General features: G+C 38.2%; 1 protein-coding gene across 1 annotated transcript in view; it reads left to right on the forward strand.

Annotated features, from left to right (window-relative positions):
* hs3st3b1b (heparan sulfate (glucosamine) 3-O-sulfotransferase 3B1b) overlaps positions 1–20315 on the forward strand; it is a 30329-nt gene extending 10014 nt beyond the window's left edge. Inside the window, 1 exon segment of the mRNA NM_001080568.1 lies at positions 19697–20315. Coding sequence (NP_001074037.1) covers positions 19697–20315 — 619 coding nt within the window.
* The last annotated feature ends 817 nt before the right edge of the window (positions 20316–21132 follow it).

Here is a 21132-nt window from a genome sequence, read left to right on the forward strand (position 1 = left end):
ACCGGAGCCTCCCGCTTGGAGGATAAAATGAAGGCAGACAGGAACTCGATGTCAAACACTTGTGTTTCTAACCCCCCTACTGAAATATTCTCTCTCGCGCATGTAAACAAACACTTAACGAATGAATAATAGGGCAAAATCAAAACAATTTCTTATGTAGTTCTAAAAGTGGAGAAATATTCGAGGTAAAAACCATTTCTCCTTTCACCTTTTTGATTTCAGTAGCCTATTATTTACAGACCCTCCCTCTGAGTTTGCCTTCAATTGGACCATTTTAAACGAGGTGATAATTTGGATGTCGGATGTCAGAATAATGCTAGCCCTCCTCCTCCAAGTAAATGCTCATTCATAGCTAAATAAACAGCATTTACAGGAGCCTGGGGGCTACAGCACACGTCTGCCAGCATGGTCCGGTAATTGTTAGCCCATGTTTTCTAGCAGGTCCATCTCCTCCCAAGTTTGTGATCATCGAAGCTCATTTTATGAAAGTTTGACACCCTGATAAGGATTTTTAGCTGAAGGAGGTGTTGAAAGGATCTCGACGTGATTTAATGCAAATGCTGACTGCAGAGGATTTTTCTTAGAGGCACTACAGTATGTTTGTTTGTGTGTGTCTGTCTCCAGAAAGTGAAAGGCAGAGGATCAGGCAGAAGTAGAGGCCCCCTGAGGTTTCCATTAACCTCAGCGAGAAAAGAAGCAGACAATTAAAGGAACACACACACACACACTCTCCGCTGATGTGCCCAGAGGAGCACAGCATGAGCTGAGCTCCAGGGCAACAAAGCCAGTTTCTCCCTGTAGCCCAAGAACTGTCACCACTTTTGTCCTCACACTTTCTCTTTTTAGCCTTTTCCATTGTTTTCTTTCCTCTCCTGCTCTTCTAGGAGAGGGATTAGCTAGAGAATTGTTGGAAACCTGTGACAAGCCCCTTTTATTATAGTGAAAATGTGACTTTTTGGCATTGTCAGTATTGAACACATTTATTCTTACTACTTTAATTTACTCTTACTAATTACTTTTATATTATTAACCTAGAAACTGTTTTAATGTATGAATTGAATGGTAACACCTCACAATATGGTTCCACTAGGGATCATTAACCATTGCTATTTCCTTTAAGTATGATAATTCATATTCAATATACATTATAATAATCAGGGCTTGACATTAGCACTCGCCAAATGCGGGTAGATTTCAGCTTTGGTGGGTTAGACAGACACCCCCACTAGCCTCTTTGGATGGTTGAAAATAGGTTTTGAGTTGCCAGAACTTCCTCGTCCTTAAAGATTAGTTTTTGTTTGACTGTTTGTCAATATGCGTTTCAAATGTGCTCTTAAAATCAAGACGCAGCATGACTGATAAGTGTTCGAGATCAACAGATCTCCAGATTTTTTTGTAATCAGCATTGGTTGCCACTTTCGCTTTTACCGTTCTTTGAACAGATTATTCCTGGGCCTAGCTCTAACCATGTGCACGTGATCATCCTTTCCCTATTGCACACAGAATGTTTTTCATCTGCTTTGTTTAGCTTAAAAAGCTAATAACAAGTCATTTTTGTTAATATGGTATAATTATTATCCTTTACAAAAGCATAACTTTAATAGGAGATAACTCTCCATTTATCTACAGTTACCTCATGATCTGGGACCTTTAGGGGCCGATCACACCGAACAAACTTTTGCATTCCACAAATGCGAGGCAACACAATGCCTTTTTTGTTGACAAGAAAAAAAAAGAAGTGTGGTGCACCTTTTATGTTGCTAGGCAGTGACTGAATCATTTGGGTATTGTCTGCAAGTGTTGCTGTTGATATTGGTATAATTTTAATATTTAATAATAATGTGAAATTCTACATTTGTGAGTCATACAGCTCCGGATAACTCAAAATAGCAACCACTAGTCTCTCCTCCATCTTCAAGTCTCCGTAGTTGTCTTAACAACACAAACACTGCAGTCACCTCAACGAAAACGCCGCCTCTGCTTTCATTTGATTGGAGGATGAAACAGACGCGGCTGATGTAACAAGCTTTTTCTGATCAGAGTTGACTTTTTCAACTGGGAGCTCACGTCGTGCAACGGCAAAAACGCGAGGTGCAGCAGGTGGTTAAAAACGTGAATAACGCAAGAGCACATTAGCAGCGCACAAAATCCTTGCGGCTGTTATAGTTAATCATTTAAAAAAAGGTGTTATAATCATTTAATAACACCTGGACAAAATACTGCGTATAATTTTAGATAAATGAGAATAATTTTATAAAAATGTCAATTGTTTTTTTTAAGAACATTTTGTTGTATAAAGCCTTATTTAGCTTGTTTTAACACATTGTTTAAAATTTGTGTCAAGGAAATAAACAGTTTGGTGTGGCCAGAGGAAAGAAATTGGAAAATCTTTGAGCCTTACAAAGTGATGTGAAAAAAAAAAAAGTTAAATTAAGGAGGAGGCATGTGGACATTAACAAAATTTTAAAATGAGTCATTTTTAGCATGCCAAAGTCAAATTTATGCATATAAAATATATTGGCTAGTGAAAATGACAAGTGGCTAACTTTGAAAAACTATAGCCACAGCGGCTGGAGATCAAAAAAGTTAATGTCAAGCCCTGTTTATAATGCATTTTGTTTTACATTCATACACCTATTTACTACTAAAATTCCAGGATATTCCCTTGACTTTTCTAAAACTTTCAGGTAAATATTTATGACCTTATGTTTCTTGCAATGTCAATGGATAAGTGCTAAATAGGAAAAAAAAATATTGTAAAAATTCAAGTTTATTACAGCATATCAAAAATTATGTGACAATCTGTGTAGTTTTACGTCTATTTTTGTATTTGTAAAATAGTTTTTAGAAAGTATCTTGTTGTCTGTGTGGAGATATTTTAGAAAGGTTGAATTGTGTTTTCATAAGACTTATAAAAAGTAGTACAAATTAGCTTTTAGCATGAATAGAATCTAAAAAACCACTCTCAAAATGTTGCTTGAACTACAACACAGAGAATGTGTCGTAAAGAGATGAACTGCACTATTGTTTTTAAAATTTATTCTCAAATATCATCTTAAATATATTCAAGTACACAGATATTTGTTAAACAAATTTCCATGACTTTTCCAAAACATTTAATGTTTATTTGTTTTTCCAAAACTTTTCCAGGCCTCGAAAAAGCCTTGTCAAAACTCCATGACTCCATGAACCCTGATGTATGCAAAGAAAAAAGAACCAGATATATTTTATTATTATCAGTTTAACAGAATTAGCATTATTAATGCATTAGTGCTTTATTTTTTCCTTTATCTGGATCCAATGTGAACATAATTACTTTTAGTCAAATATCGATTGTGAGTAAGAAGACTTTGTTATTTAAAAACAACCCAAGCGGAGTTATTCATTCACTTTTTTTCCTCTTAGTTTCATAGCCCATTTCTCAAATGTCTCTTCAAATCTGCATTATGTGGTTGAATAGCTTGTCCTCTTGGCACCGAGACGCCAGATCTTGTTTCTTGTGGGACCGTAAGGCTTTCTGGAATACGGACAGCAGAGAGAAAGGAAAGCAAAAACATTTGTCATCGTACTCGCAATACATCAACATGCCTGCTGAAATAGCAACCCCTGAAATCAGATTACACCTGTGACATCCGCACTCGGCTGATTACTTTCAGCAGAAGCGTTTGACAGTGATCTCTTTGTGCTTCACGCCAGTTATATTGTCTTCAGCGCCGGTTGATTTACTAAAGCATACTCTAACTAGGCTATCGTCCAAAAGAGTTGCCTTAGGAGAGAGCTGTACACTCTTGTTAGGCTTCTCGTATTAAACGTAGAGTTTAATTGTCAGCTCTAGTGCTATCACCACATAATTTAGCTAATTGTGGGTTAGCGATGAAGAATACTAGTCTGGAGGAATTTGTAAACCGTTAACACACAGCGTCAAAGTAGTGCAGCTGTGCTATAAGCCTCTGATGTAACGGGTTGACAGACTTGGAGGAAATCCCCATCTCTTTAAAGCTCACCTGTGTTTAAAAGCATTTCAGCTGGAGCGGATCATGTGCCAAACTAAATAGGATGTAATAGGTGCATGCATGTGAGTTCTTGTGTCTGAGCGTGATTACTTTGAAATGTGAAAAAAAAGGCTCACATTTTACAACATCTGCCACAGACATAGACTTACTGTACGATAAGGTGCTCTGTTAGGTCAATCCTGTGCAACATTTAGCTTTGCATGCTTCAGCATTCTACCAGTTCATTAAAACCAAACAGAAGACATTAATTCGGAAAGTTCCAATAAAATGCACACACCCCATATCCCCTGTTTACAATTGCAAGGCAAATCTGCAGACGCTTTGGCTTTGTAGCTTCACTAATAGCCTTTATAGCTCGGTAAACAAGCTAAAGCCTCATCATTGGTAGTTACACTAAACAGCGCTAACAGTCTTGAGACTCGTTGTGTCACTCAGTGGGAATGTAAATGAAGTGTGGGACTGAGTCCGTTAACACCCTCTACAAACACCCAAAGTAAACAGGCTTATCACTGCGGATTAGCCAGAGCAAGATAAACACTGGGGTACAGGCTTGATCACTGCTAATAACTCAAGGGTAGACTCAATGGAAAGGCTAGTGTTTGTGGGATTACTGCGAGCGTACTTGGATCACTCAATACTGAATGGCTAATGCCCATTTAGGATGCGGAATTGTATGCGTTAGAAGTTTCAGATAGTAATGGAGTTAGATTGGCTTCTGAATTTGAATTTTATTTTATTATCATTTTTTACTTTCATGCATTATACGTTTTGGATAGTAATGCATCTAGTGTTTAGATGAAGTTTTTTTTAAGTTTTGAGAGGATCACGTGCTACACTGTAAAAAAATAATCGTAATTTTACAGTTTAATTCCAGCAGCTGGGGTGTCGGAAAAAACGTAAAATAACGGCCGTTAACTTATAGAAATTTACCATGAAATTACTAGCATTAAATTACAGAAATTTAAATTTCTGTAATTTAACGGCTGTTATTTATTTATTTTTTTCCGCACCCCAGCTGTCGGAAATAAACTGTAAAATTACATACTTTTTTTTTTTTTACAGTGTATGATTGACCACAGCTGGTCTCAATCAATCACTAACCAAGCGATCAGACATATACAAATGCATATATATAGTCCGCCTTCCTTACCTTTGTCATCCGCATACTTTCGACAAAACCCCCTTCCACCCTGACTCCTTCCACTCCTTCCTAAATCCAATAGCAGGGGAGTTCTCGAGACCTACGTGGGCTCAGACTCCACTCTCTCCCCCCTGTCTAAACAGAGGGAGCCCCCGGCTTGTGGATCTTTAGAGCTCAGGGCTCTCTCCTGGGACAGCATGCCAAATATACTTTTACCTATTCAAATGTGAACTCTTGAAATTGTTGTTTGTGATGCCAAAATTATTTAGTTTTGTTTTACTCTATTATTTTCACTACACTAAGTGATGTTTTGGTTGACATCAGCATCAATCTACGTTTTGAAATTGTTGAAATCAATTGTTAAAAATGTGATAAAAATTAGGTCCAGCATAAATTATTTTCATTATGATTACTTAAACAGCCCTTATTTTGCTTTGTAAAAGGTCATATTTTGGTTTTGTGGGTCTCCAGCAACTTGTTGATATGCATGCAAGGTCAAAAAACACTTTCATTGTCTTGTGAGGAACAGCTGATGGTGGCCATAGCAAAGGCTAACGGCAGGGAATTGCTGGTTCAGAAATGCATTTAAATTGGTAAAGTAAGAAGCACGCGTCACATATTTAACATGCTTTTGGATGCAATATGTAAACAGCCCCATACAGATTTAACCTGAGAAATACAGTACAAGCACTGATCTATAATACATAAGTGATTACAAGCCACGCTGAGCGATTACAAGTTACAACACACAATTAAGCACAAATTTTCCAAAGTACACAAAACAAGGCAACAATTTTAATGACACGTACATGTTATAATCCGGAGGAAGAAGAAACTGGTCCATATAAACTGAAGTCCCATACATAATAGTCTCTGCTGCTCCTTCAGTAGCAAACGACCGACAAATCCCGCATTAAAGCGTAGGTTATTGAATCAAAAATCAGAAAAATTACAGAAACAAACACTGCACACAGTTGGCTATACTGTGTCATTGTTGTGAAAATGGAAGTCACTCAAAGCCTTTATTCCCCGCAGCCGAATCTCCATCTGTCAGTGATCGTCATTTTCGCATCATGATCGGTCCCGTGATCCCTGCGCTCCACTAGTGTCTGAACGGAAAGGCACTTTCATGTTTTACCAGATCTGATACTACATATTTGGTGATGTATCGTATCAACATGTTCAAGCAAATGATCCGAGCCCAACATGATTCATTTATTTGACTACGAGTTGACTTTTTCGTTAAAGAATCAATAGTTTTAAATACAGCGTACTTTCAGATTTAACCCTCTGCTAGATGTTTCCCGTCACTTAGTGCTTTGTTACACACTGAATGAAAGCTCATTCTCAAAAACCCATAATATTTGTTCTTTAATAGTAATAACACATAATAATTGATATGGTAATAATAATATACTAGTATTTAATAATATATATTATTTTTCTGCATTCTAAATGATACATTTAGAGGCACTTTATGCTAGATTACTTTTCTTAGTGATCTAAATAAAAAGGTCAGCCATATGCAGACACCAGAATATAATTGGGATATTGGGATATTCTTAAGATATAATTTAGTATTGGGATATTCTGAATAATTTGAGCCAGGTGCAGTGTTAATATTTTTACATACAGTATAACCCAAATATCAAACAAAATTATTGACATGACTCTAATATCACAGGACCACATGGACAGTGTGGCCAACATGGTTATTCCAACAATAAGCACTAGAGCTCTGTAAAAAGCATGCGTGAGTGGTGAGAAAGGGTAAAGTGCACTTTATTACCCCGTCTCATCCCTCCATCTTTTATTCAGAGCTGATGGCAGTCGCTTCTTGCTCAGCCTTGTCGCTAACACACAGTAATTCCACTCAGCTGGCAGGAGCGCACGGCCGTAACTCAAAGTGTAGCCCGGACAGCAGAAAACACACCCCACTCTTGTTTTAAAGAGATTTTGGTAGGTGTTGAATGGCAGCAAATAAAGCTGAAGCGGAGTCTGGGCAGATTGCAACGTACAGAGCCTGAGGTCTCGGTGATTTATGCATGTTCTGCCCTTCTCAGAGGCTGCTGTGGTTTCGAATGAGCTCCAAAGCGAGAGAGAGAAAGAAAAGAAGAAAGAAAATGGGCCTGAAATTGTGGTTGGCACAAATGGAGCCCAGACCTCAGTATGATTGCTGAGTAGATACCCTCTCTCTCACGATATTCACTTTATGTCCAATGTCTTTATATATACAGCACTACAGGGAGACCTAAATATATTTTTTCTGCCCTTGACACCCTGAAGCAGAGCAAAAAAACCAAAACCCCCTGCTCAGAGAGAGAGAGAGAGAATATACACATCTCCATGTTTCTCTTTAGTGTTTTACACACACTTTGCGCCTCAAAGGGACTGACAAAGTAGTTCTCAGAAAGTCTGAGCCCAGCTGAAGCATAATAATTTAATGAGAAACTAGATCAGCATTAAGGTATAACCCTGTTTAGAGACGACTCTAAAAGAAGAGCATGTCTATTCTCGGAGAAAGGCAGGTCAGAAGTGTCTGCAATCCTCCCCGTTCCTTCATTATTCATCCGTCAGAGCAGTCACTCCATGTGAGAGGCTTTCTCCATCCGTCGAATCTGGATCCAATGACGAGATCCATCAGAAACCGAAGCTAAGACACACCAACACCTTAGACGGGCCTGACGGAGACGGCCGTTTACACCTCTTTATGTTTACGTAAGGGTTACATGGCAGAGATCAGAGGCTGAGGAGAAACCCGAGGAAGAGCTAGACAGAAGAAGAAGAAAGGTTAGATGAGGGAAAGGTGACGAATAGACCTTAGATTCTGGGGTATTCATAAAAACGCTCACGCTATCTGCTTCAGTGTTGGAGGTTAAGAGGAGATCTCTGGCAATTCTCACTCAGGAAACCAAGTCGGGAGGCTCTAAGTGGCTGCGTACCTCTCAAAATACAGCAGTAACTCAAAGCTTCTGCACATATGCGCATCCTGGCTCCATCTCGTGCTATTTTTCTCTTTCTCTTCTCCCCATTTCCATTCTCCTGGTACTCGTGCTATAAAACCCAGCTTTGCTCCATAGATTTACGGCAGCAGTTTTGCTCTGCGGTTAAATATAATGTCAAGGCTCCAGGCTCCGCGGGGTGTATTTCAAAACTACAGCCTCGCTCAGGTCTCTATGACGACAAAGAGCAGAAAATATTGTCTGTATGAAGCGGCCTGGGAGGTGCCTGGACTTACCAGATGTAGCCACACGGCCTCCATTGAAGACAGAATCCATATTTCCCCCGACAGACTTTCCAGACACTGAATAGAGCTGACCATGCTCCAGTTTTCATTTGATGTCCAAATTAGCTGCTTTATACTTGAAACTGGTGCTTCAGAACTTGTGAGAAGCTCTAAAAACACAATTGAGTCTTATTAGCTCATTCTCTGTCATTCATGAAGTGTCTTTTTCCTGAACAAGCCGTCTGTTTTTTTTTTTCTAGTGTTAGCCATAGTCTGTTCATCCATGAATGTCATGTCTGTTTTTTTCCGTCCTCCACTTCTGATAGTCTAAAGTGCAAGGGGTAAGAGTGGCAGGGCCAGAAAGGCAGCCTTGTAGCCTTTGGTAGGGTGAAATGTCAGTCAAACGCTCAGATCTTCGTGACACCGGTAGTCTGGGGTTAGATCACTGTAATCAATAGTCTGATTATGGAACAGAGGCTGAAGTGTGTGAACCACTAGTTGCAGACGGTGTTGGGTAAAAAATAAATGTTTTGCAGTTTTAATCGTACTGCAACAATAACGTAAAACATACTTTTACAAAAAAGTTACACTTAAAAAAAATTGACTTCAGTTTAGGGCTTTTCGATTTGGGGAAATATCTAATTGCGATTTCAATTTGATTTGCGATTTAATTTTGTAGTCAAGCTTCAGCTCAATCTGTATCGTAGCTTCTCGCTGCTAAAATGCAGTGTTAGTTAAAAAAGGAACTGAAAAGATATCAACTTACTTAAACATTTATTTAAACTTGTTTTTAAATATTCAAAAATGAAGCACTCATCAACAGTAGGCACAAATAAAATGGCCGTACCTTTCTGTAAACAAGTTGAACTCAAATTAGGGAGATAGAGTAGCTTATTATACAAACAAAAAAATAATAATAATTATAAAAATACAGAACACTCTAACTAATAAACAAACTAAACTAATATTTCTGATAAGGGTCTTTCTGTAGTTTATATTGTCTAAAACAAAATAATTATCACAGATGCTACATAAAATACCATGACGTTAAACATACAGCTGTGGTACTCTAAAATGGCTAAAATAGGTGCGAGACGGAAGTGTATATATCCTATCCTGCATTGAATTTTTTTTTTTTTTTTTTTTTTAAATACCTCTTTGGTCACTGCATTAAAAGGCACCGTGTCATTGGCAAGGTAGTGCATTATGGCATTAGAGTAGTGCAGTTGTACCAGTTGTTAATACGTACTTTGTCACACTTTATTTTGATGGTCCGTTTGTTGAATTTAGTTACATTACATCTACATGCCAACTAATCCTCATTAGATTATAAGTAGACTGTTAGGTTAGGATTAGTGTTAGTTGACATGTACTTGCAAAGTTTCTTATAGTCAGTTAAATGTCTGTTTAGAAGCAGTATCAACAGATATTAAGCAGACAATCTACTAATGCTCAAATGGACTTCAAAATAAAGTGTTACTGTTCTTTTTTAAACTGAAAGGTAAATTCCATACTAGAGGCCTCTTAACGACTAGCTAGTTTGTAACAAAATTTGGTACCATGTTCTTAAAGCAAACTTTAGTTAGTAGGTCTTAGCTCTTCATAAAGTCATGCATCGTGAGCCGTGAATGCACACGAGACTCTGAAATTAAATATTCCTATATTACTGATGTGCTGTTTTTCTTTGATTTCAATTTGTCTATTAATGCGTCTGAAGCTGCAGACACCATCATCCCACTCATCCGCGCTTTCTTGTTTGTGTGTGTTGCTTTTTAGTGGCTGTTTCGCATAGTTAGGTTGCACAATTTTGATTGGGCAGAACAAAAATGTGCTCACTCAATCAGCTAATAAGACACACAGACGCCATGCACACATTTGCTCTGGGCGGGAGAAATTAAATAATACGTATTTCGCAACGTTTCAACTTGTGATTATGATTCAATTTCAATTAATGGCAAAGCCCTACTTAAAATTGTAATGTATTACTTTTTCCCCAACACTGGTTGCAAAAACCCTTTTTTTCTCTCTCTCCCCCATCCATGTGCTGTTCCAGATTCTATAACTTTGGAGCTAAAAATCAGCAATCTATGAGCAGCGAGCACTGCATTTATTTATTAAATTATTATGAGCAGCTTATTTTTTTGCAAATTTTGTTGGCTCAGTGAGAGTCCACCAATCTATGCAAATTTAGTGGAGTAAAAGTACACTCATTTGTTTTGAAATGTAGTACTTAGCACAGTAATTTCACTAGAATATTACATTTTGAGTCGTTATGATACTCTTTCATCAACACTCTTTTTTTCTCCTGCTCAGACAAGCTCACACTACCATTCTGGAACACAGCCTGCCATTTTAGATCATCGTAACTGCTCCGTGGCTCTGCTCTTTATCTTTCTAGTGTACCAAGCCGAAGCCGCTGAGCTGTTAAACTCATTGGCAATTAATTTAAGTTTATTTGACTGCTGAGATTTTATTGCGCTGCAGCTTACTCAAACAGCTCTTCAACTCACCGCTACTCCAGCAGCAGCAGCGGCGGCGGCAACTTCTTACTCATAAAAGACGTCTATCAAAGATGCACGCACAGGTGTTCCAAAGCCGTGTCTGTTTTGACTTGCTCGTCAAAATCAAAGCACAGGTACGGCTCTCTCTACAAGACTTTAAAGCGCTAGTTTTAAAACATGCGTCTAGTTCATATCAGTTTGCGTATACAAAGAAAAAAACCCCACAAAGCACAGGAACAAAAACTCTAGCCCGAGTATAACCATAACAATGCCAGAGTTGAAAGACAAGTATACTACAATCCACGTCGCTTGAAAGCAGTGAGATCATAGATAAAGCAAGCTTAGGGGCTTTTTTGAGGGCTACTGTGTCTGTCTTAGGCAAAACATGCACTTCTTGACAAATCAAGTTCGACGGAAGACAAAAACATAGTTAAAAAACTCCCTTCTGTGTCTCCCTTTTGTTCTCTCTTGTGCTTTCGTCTGTCATTTCTCTCCCTTTGTTGATTTATCTGTGCTGGATAAAAAGCTTTTCAACATGACCCTCAGGGTGATTCTGATCCTATACTAGAGTCAAAGAAATCTAAGTTTCTGACTTATTGGTTGGACTGGGCAATATTACAATAATCTCATATCACTATAAAAGTCATCTCATATCCTGATAACGATATACATCACGATATAGTAACATTTATGTTAATTAAATCAGTTAATAGATTATACATACTAACCACATTTATTAATTCCTTTAGCTTAGTCCCTTTATTCATCAGTGGTCTCTACAGCGGAATGAACCGCCAACTTATCCAGCATATGTTTTACACAGCGGATGCCCTTCTAGCTGCAAGCCAGTATTATGAAGCATCCATACACACTCATACACTATGGCCAATTTAGTTAATTCAATTCGCCTATAGCCCATGTCTTTGGACTATAGGGGAAACCGGAGCACCTGGGGAAAACATGCAAACTCCACACACAAATGCCAACTGACCCAACCAGGACTCAAACCAGTGACCATCTTGCTGTGAGGTGACAGTGCTAACCACTGAGCCACCATGTCGCCCTACTAACCCCATGTAAAGGACTTTCTTTTTTTACATTTTCAAAAAATTTCAGGTTCCACACAATCGATTTGTTTTGGGTCAACATGAAGGAAGTAAGTCAAATTATTACTTCCTACAAATTTAAGTGGATTAAACGTAAAATAATTAAGTTATCCCTCGAAAAAGCTCAAGCATTTTGTTGTTTCAGCTCAATTTAAAGCAATTTGAACGAGCAGCAAATGTCATTTTTTTGTGTATATACTCAGAAATGTACTTATTCATATTGCTCAGTTGAGGCAGCACGTTGGCGCAGTGGGTAATACGATCGCCTCACAGCAAGAAGGTCATTGGTTTGTTCCCTGGCTTGGTCCGTCGGTATTTCTTTGTGGAGTTTGCATGTTCTCCCCGTGGTCCTCCTGATGCTCCGGTTTCTAAAAACATGTGCTATAGGTGAATTAAGTAAGCCAAATTGGCCGTACTGTATGTGTGTGAGTGTGTATGGATGTTTCCCAGTGATGGGTTGCAGCTGAAAGGGCATCCGCTGTGTAAAACATATGCTGGATAAGTTAGCTGTCCATTCTGCTGTGGCGACCCCTGATTAATAAAGGGACTAAGCCAAAAAGAAAATGAATGAATGAATATTTCTCAGTTTATATATAATTTCATTGCAAAATGTTTAATTAAAATGTATAAATATAAAATATAAAACACATTTTGAAAAAACTAATAATTACAGGTCCAACAAAACATATCGCTAAATAAAATGCAAAATGTAAGCATTGGATCTTCAAGAACTTTCTCACAATTATTTTATTTATTTATTTATTTTATCCTTTATTTTACTAGGAATTTCCCTTTGAGATATGCATCTCTTCTACCAGGGGGTCCTGGCCAAAGTGACAGCACAAAAAGTTTTAGATACAAAATAAATACACACATATAATAGCATGTATTAAAATTTATTAAAAAACGTACATATGATTCTTCCAGGTAAGACTTAATATCTCTGCTTTTCATTCTATAATGTAGGGCCAAAGGAGGAAAACGCTGTTTTACCAAACTCTGTAAATACTCTAGGAACAGTAAAATGTAATTTCTAAAAAAAATTGTGTACTATAACTACAAGTATAATATGATTAAAGGTTACAAATATAAGAAGAAAATTTACCCAATAATGCCCTAGCGGTGAATAGAAGCATATGCATTTTTCTCCTTTGGTGCAGGGAAAATCAACCAACCATTTTGTACAAAGTACAATGATAGATACTTGCAGTGCTTAATTTGTAAATGGATCATTTCCAGAACAAAACCAGGAAATAAAAGTTACCGTGACCGACGTCCGCCACACAATTAAAATTTTCCCTGAACATGAAATTCACAAACAATTTACTCAGTTCAATCTTAAGAAAAGCCCACATTTACCTCTTTCGCCATGTTTTCTGGCTGATTTAAGGTTGCTTTGCTTCTGTCTCATGCTTTCCTGACCCATTCATGCAGTTTCATCTTCTTGAGATCTCTTTTGAACAGGTTCATTGTCATATTCACTCGTGGTTTAAAAAAATAATTTATGCTTGACTGTCTCTGGCATTTTGAAAATACAAATCTTATTTATGTAGGCCACTATGCCATTATTTATTTTCACTGCTCAACAATAACCTCCAACCAATGGCAGTGATTGCAGAAGTAAGAAAGCTGATTGGTCCAAAGTGGCTACCTTTATATGTGTGTATGCTCACACAATCCACACAGCTTTGCTCGCTGTTTTTCACTCAGACTTATAAGGATACTCACCGTCTCTCTCTCACACATACACACACACACACACACATGCCGGTATTAACCACACAAAAGTTAATGCTGGATAAGTTCAAATAATTACCGAAAAACAGGAATATCTGACATTTCCTGGAACAGGATCCGGCAAGATCTGCCTCAAATTAAGCACTGGGTACATGAAGATGCTGTGTTTATTCCACAATTAATAATTGTTTATTGTTTGTTACACAATATTCATGTTTCTGCATCCCCATTGTGACACCACAAAGTAAATGACAGTGCATAATATAAAACGACAGACTTCTTATTTCATCTGTAGGATATATAACGTCATATTAGCCTACTTATCGCTCTCTCCAGTTTAAACAAGACTTTGTCAGTGAACTTTCGAGAGTTGATTCACTACTGTGTTGACCATCAGATTGTCAGAGTGAATTGCGACAGAAAACCCAATCTTTGACCTTGCCTCATCACTTGAGAGGAGTGACCCCATTATCAGTAGAATCATTTCGAGCACTCATATCCACTTTCTAATCCCCGTTTTAATAATTGATTCATGGCGTATCTTTACCTGCTCCAGTGGCAGCGTGCAGCATGTGTCGGCGAGGTACTTGAGGCACACGTTCGGCTCAAGAGCTCTCCACAACCTCCTCTCACCCGGCCCTGAGAGAGCGGGAGAAGTGCTCTCCACTCATCCTTCAATGATCACCCTCCCCCCTTTCCTCTCTGGCCTCTCCACGGCCCTTGCTCTTTCAGATCATTGAAGGACAATGCTCGGTTTTCAAAGAAAAGAGGGTAAAATAGAGGGCCCCGGTGTCAAAGCTTTGCCTGTTTGCTGGCGGAATGTCTAAAAAGAAGCACCTCATAAATCAAAACGGGCAAGAAAGGCTATTGTTCTTCTAAGAGCTTGCATACTTGTCTTCCTTAACTCTCTCCCTCCCTCCCTGCTTTTTTTGCCCTCTCCAAAGTAAAAGAAGCTAGATGAGAGGCTTTTAAGTTTTTTTTTTTTTTTTTTTTTTGTGACTTGTAACATTTTCTTCTCCAGCTTTTCCTGGTTCACATTTAAGTTTCCATCTCGCTCCCCCTGCCCCCAATAGTGGCAGCTGGTTAACATTGTAGATTAGGCAGCATCATCAGTAGTAGTTCACATCAGCTAGTAGGCCGGATTGCTTTCACAACAATTGAAAATCGCACTAGAGTCCACAAAAACCATATAGTTTCATGCAGATTCTGGTTTGATATTTGCAAACACCAAAAAAAAAAAAAAAAAAAAAAAAAAAATATATATATATATATATATATATATATATATTTTTTTTTGGTGTTTTCCTCTACATCAAGTATGCACTGTACAGTGCGGGAAATAAGTATTCAACACATCATTTTTCTCGGAAAATATATTTCTAAAGGTGCTGTTAACTTGAAATTTTCCCCAGATATTGGTAGCAACCAAATAAATACATATATGAAAAGAAAACAAATCTAAACAGTCTACAGATGAAGTTATGTGTAATAAAATTAAATGACACAGGACTAAAGTTTTGAACACATGAAGGAAGGGAGGTGTAAAAAGACAATGAAAGCCCAGACAGCAGCTGAAATCTCTCAGTAGTTCTTCAGCAACCCTCTGCCCTTCGTCAGTGTAAATTAATATTAGCTGCTTCAGTCTCATCTACATTAGCAGGATGCTGAAAATGAAACCAGTGTTGACATTTCAGCAAAACAATGGTACAAAACACATGCAAGGAAACTCTCAAATGCTTACAGAGAAAGAAAATCAAGCTGAAGCATGGCCTAGCCAATCACCTGACTCAAATCCAATGTAGAATACAAAATGAAGGTCAATTTGATAGACGAGACCGACAGAACCATCAAGAGTTTTACAGTGTTGATATCTGCGAAAAACAGACTCACACCTGAGCAGTTCTTGTGATTTTTTTTTTCTCCACATGAGAGATGTCTTTAAGCTGCCATCAACATTATTTCCTGTGTCATTTCATTTTATCACACATAAAATAATTTGTAAACTAATTAGATTTCTAATTTCTAAATAAGTTTTCTTTTCATATATGGATTTCTTTGGTTGTTAACAACATCCAGTGAAAAGTCAGCAGCACCTTTAGAAATATGTTTTTTGAGAAAAATGGTGCTGTGTTCAATACTTATTTCCCCCACTGTATGTGTATATGTATGAAGTACCAAAATAGCAATACAAAATTCCAATAGGTAACACTTTATTTTGCTGGTCCATTTGAGTATTAGTAGACTGTCTGCTTAATATCTGTTGATTCTGCTTCTAAACAGACATTTAACTGACTATAAGAAACTTTGCAAGTACATGTCAACCTTCACTAACCCCAACCTAACAGTCTACTTAAAATCTAATGAGATTTAGCTTATAATTACCTCCCAATATTTAAAAAATTAAGTGATTAACTACAAATATTATTCTAAATTATATGTCTCTTTATTTAAACTCGTATTTCATTTTATGTTTATGTCCTTCATTATAATAACGCATGCAGTCAGTTTATTCATTGAAGTAATTTTTGCATATGTGTGACATTTAGTTTTTTCTTGCTATGGCACAGTAAGTAGCTGGTTTGTTTAACAGTAAAAGCTTGCATTAATCTCTCACCTCATTAGCACCACACTTGCACACATTCAACTGGTTTGCTTCTGTTGTGCAATTATTAGTAAATACATTCATTCGTTTATTTACTTTTCGGCTAAGTCCCTTTATTCATCAGGGGTCGCTACAATGGAACAAACCGCCAACTTATCCAGCATATGTTTTACACAGTGGATGCCCTTCCAGCTGCAACCCAGTACTGGGAAACACCCATACACACTCGTTCACACACATACACTACTGACAAATTAGCTTACATAATTCACCAATACTACATGTCTTTGGACTTGTGGGGTAAACTGAAGCACCCGGAGGAAACCCACGCAAACATGGGGAGAACATGCAAACTTCACATAGAAATGCCAACTGACCAAGCTTAGGCTCAAACCAGTGACGTTTTTGCTGCGAGTCAACAGTGCTACTTACTGTGCCACCTTTAATACAGTTGTTTTCCATAAATCACACACTTTGAGGGTTAAATATTTGTCTTCGAGACTAGAAATAAACAGTTAAACCATGCAGCCGTGTGTGAGAGAGAGTTCGTCATTGCATAAAAAGGCACTAACATAATCTGTTTTCATTTCACAGAGATTAATGAGGTTTTTTTGTGTGTGTGTGTGTTTCTTCTCTCAAACTCTCACTCCAGTGTTCTGACAGAGCAGTAATCAAACTGATATTATCATAATTGGATCTGTGGCCAGCTCTTTAGAGAAGCCATGTAACCACACAAATCTGCCAACGGTTTTCCATCAAATAAATCAACATGTTGCCTCCTGCAACCTCAGGCGGTTCTCGCTTTCTGAATTGAGCTCTGCCTGATTTTATTTTCTCTTGCAAATAGTATTATTTTTTTTTACATATTTTTATTTGTGTGATCTTAAAAATCACAGACAGTTGGTGCTTTGCAGTTGCTGTACATCAAATAAAAAACATCTAGGTCCGCAGCAATACCTGGCGCATATACATATACTTTGAAAGTTGTCCCCTCTGAAATGTGGTTTTGTTTATCATAACACCTCTCTCTGCTCTGGTGCTGAGGGGCTCTCACCTCTAACTAGTGAACACCAGTGGTAAAAATAGTATGGCTTTTGCTGCACACTGCACGGCGAGATAGAATAAACTGTGATCTGCTGAAGTGTGTGTGAGATCCCTCAATAAATTGTTTGCAGACTCTTGAATTGCTCGGGCGCTCATTTCTGCAGGGTATAAACACGCAAAGCAGGATTACACTAGATGCTGACAGAGCACTTCACAGTGAGGCAGTAAATTAGCCATGGTGCTAACAACAAGACTCGATACACCAGAGACAACAGACCAACAAGAGCTTTATCTGTGCACACTGATACCCTAAGGAGGCTCATTCGGGGTCTGTTGATGTCTGAGTGTGGCTGAAATTCACACGTTGTTATCTTTAGCCCTCCTTAAAACTTGTTGTTGTTTTATTTTCTGTACATTTTTACATGTCAACATTTTCTGAGCGCGTGTGCCAGTGAAATAGGATCCATACCCAGATGTGTCCATCAAAGTCCTCTGTTATCACCTCTTCCACTATAATCCACTCTTCCTGATTGGGCTGGTTGTGAAACCCAAGCCTATTTGGCGCTAACATGCATGTTCACTTTCATTTAAAAAAAAAAAAGTCCCTTGATTGAGGTCCTATCCATTTCACCCTGTAACTGCCTTAAAAGCTTCTTGCTCTCTTTAAACAAGCCGAAGAACATCTATGTGGCATGCACATATGTTTTGAAGGTCTTTGCTAAGTGTATGGTCATTTGCCCTTTTGAAGTGTCCATCATTGTTCAGATCTGGTTAGTCAGCACAAGTATAACGCTATCGTTGAGGTCAGGGGCGCCTGCAAGATTTTATTCAAAGGTACGCACAAATCTACCACCACCATGAAGTGCTTCAAAACCAGTCTCAATTTTTTTTGGAAGGGTGACAGAACTCAGAAACTTGTTGTGAGAATGAAGATGTCTGCTTATTTGTGCCGGTCTGTCAGATAAAATTGTTTAAAACACCTTGAATGGTAGTGGATTCATGTGAGGAGATGGGCTGGGCCTGGAGTTCCCCTGGCTTAGGTGCTGATGAGACTGCGTTCTCATGTGGGGAAGCAGAATTTGTCTCATTAGTTTTAGGCCTTTTGGCAAATTTCTCAATTAAATTTAGTTATTTTAAAGAGAGTTTTCTCATTTTTAACCTTGATTTAAGCAATAGCTATTTGGATTGTCGTTTTTAGTGTGTGGAAAAAACCCAACCAAAACTAAAGCCAATAGATTTCAATACCCCTCCCCCACCATGCAAGTACATACACACTTTAAAACAAACAAACAAACAAACACCTTTATTTATTTTTATTTGTTCTTGCATTGTCAATATATCGTAGTGTAAACTACTTAATAATCAATTTAAATTATGCAATAAATAAATAAAGTGCCATTGATTTGTGCTCTCTCATGGTAGGTACGCACAGTGCATACGGCTGCAGGTGCCACAGGTTTAGGTCATACACTGGAATGCTGTAAAAACTAGATTCAAACAGGGCTTTATAGGACAACTGGCTTTGTACCAAGTGGATTAACTAATTAAATGTTAACTTTATGTTAAGTTTTGGTTGTTACTCTTTTAACAGAAAAGCTGCTTGATATGAAGTTAGATTTAGTGGAAACATAAAAGTTTGATGGAGAAAACACATCAGCAAGCTCCCACTATTTAGAATGAGTCATCTGTAGGGCCAGACAGAATCTGTGGACAATTTTTGCTATTTCTGCTAAGAATTTTTGTAAAAAAAAAATAAAAAATTCTGCGAATTTATGCGAAATGATTTTGTGAGTATCATAACTAAAAAACCTAATAAATGGAATAAAAAGTAATACAATTTTAACTTTTATTTAATGTTTACAATGCAAATACAGTTAGATTTACTTATTTGTTTAATAAAGCAAGTTTATCATATAATATCTCTACCAAAAGACCGAAAATATTACTTTACAAACTGCATTGTAAATAAATTATATGAACATTTTCATATTAGTCAATAATATTACTGAAATGAATTTAAAAACTGAATTAATATAAATTTACACACATATACAAAAGCAAATAAATAGTCAATGATGGGCTAAAAATCTGTGGAAATGTGGATTTCACAGATTCCTAGTCATATGTCATATAAAATGTTGGTTTGTGATGTTTGAATGCATGTTTTGTTTAGCAACCAATGCTAATCACATTTGACCCAGAATCATGGCCTTGAATCGGCTCATTGATTGAGGAACGCCACATGCTCCATCTGTTTGATTGCGTTATGCAAAGTTTTGTTTTCATTAGGTCTCCATCTTAACCCCCTCTCTTTTTCTCTCCACAGGGACCTGATGCCGAAGACCCTGGAGGGCCAGATCACCATGGAGAAAACACCAAGCTACTTTGTCACCCGCGAAGCTCCGTCCAGGATCTACGCCATGTCCCGTGACACCAAGCTGATAGTGGTTGTCCGGGACCCCGTCACAAGAGCCATCTCTGACTACACGCAAACTCTGTCTAAGAAGCCTGACATTCCTACTTTTGAGAGCCTGACATTCAAAAACAGGACTACAGGGTTGATTGACACGTCGTGGAGCGCCATTCAGATCGGCATCTACGCCAAACACCTGGACAACTGGCTGCAGTTCTTCCCCATGAGCCAGATCCTGTTTGTGAGTGGAGAGAGGCTGATCAGCGACCCGGCTGGAGAACTGGGCCGCGTGCAGGACTTCTTAGGCCTGAAGAGGATCATCACAGACAAACACTTCTACTTCAACCAGACCAAGGGCTTCCCTTGTCTCAAAAAGGCAGAGGGCAGCAGCAAACCCCATTGCCTGGGTAAAACCAAAGGGCGAACCCATCCAAACATTGACCCGGAGGTCGTGCAGAGACTTCGAGACTTCTACAGGCCTTTCAACATGAAGTTCTACCAGATGACTGGGCATAACTTTGGTTGGGATTAATGATGAATTGGAGGACCTGTTGTTTTTCTTTTCTTTTTCTGTGTATTTGAAATGGCAAAAAGACATTGAAATAATTGCTATATATATGTAAAATGTACAGAAATCTATTTTATAATAATTTATTTTTAATTTCTAAGCAATTAATTCACTAAGCTGCCTAACCATGTTGTACATAACGTCCGGCCCAACTCTAGTCTCACCGCCGACATTCCACGTTTTTGATTTGCTGTGCGTATTTCTATTCATAATGAATTTAATGGTGCTTCCGAGTTCGAAAATTCGAAACAAGCAAACACAAACAGTTTGTTACGGGTATCGTGCATTTACAAACCGTGCATTTGTGCATCTCTTTCAGTTCTGGTGTGTACCTTTGTGACAGAGGCGGGGGAATGATCTTTTCCAATTCTCTAACCGGATTTCATGTTTCGTTACACTCCATGTTGGCCTGAATCCCACTACATTTGGCTGATAAGCAGGAGAGCTGATCTGAAATGTCCCTTTACTCAATAAGATGACGATCAATAGCCCTAATTGCTACTTACAGTGTCACTCATGTTTAAAGCCGACCGCTGGCCTTTCACTCGCAGGGTCCTGTAATGAATGACCAATCCGTCGATGGCTAAATCGTAGCATGTCGTCATTATGCTAATCGCGTAACATATCTAAACAGATCAATTGGCTTTAGAAATGGTCTGCTTCGCCGTCTGAAAGGTTCAAAGGTCAAGATAGCATTGGATTTGTTTCAAAAGCAAGAGCCAAATGACATACGCCTCATACATGGTAGGCCCCTATATCTCTATGAAGAAGCTTCATCCAA

The sequence above is a fragment of the Danio rerio genome, chromosome 12 (assembly GCF_049306965.1).
Source record: "Danio rerio strain Tuebingen ecotype United States chromosome 12, GRCz12tu, whole genome shotgun sequence".
Classification (NCBI taxonomy): domain Eukaryota; kingdom Metazoa; phylum Chordata; class Actinopteri; order Cypriniformes; family Danionidae; genus Danio; species Danio rerio.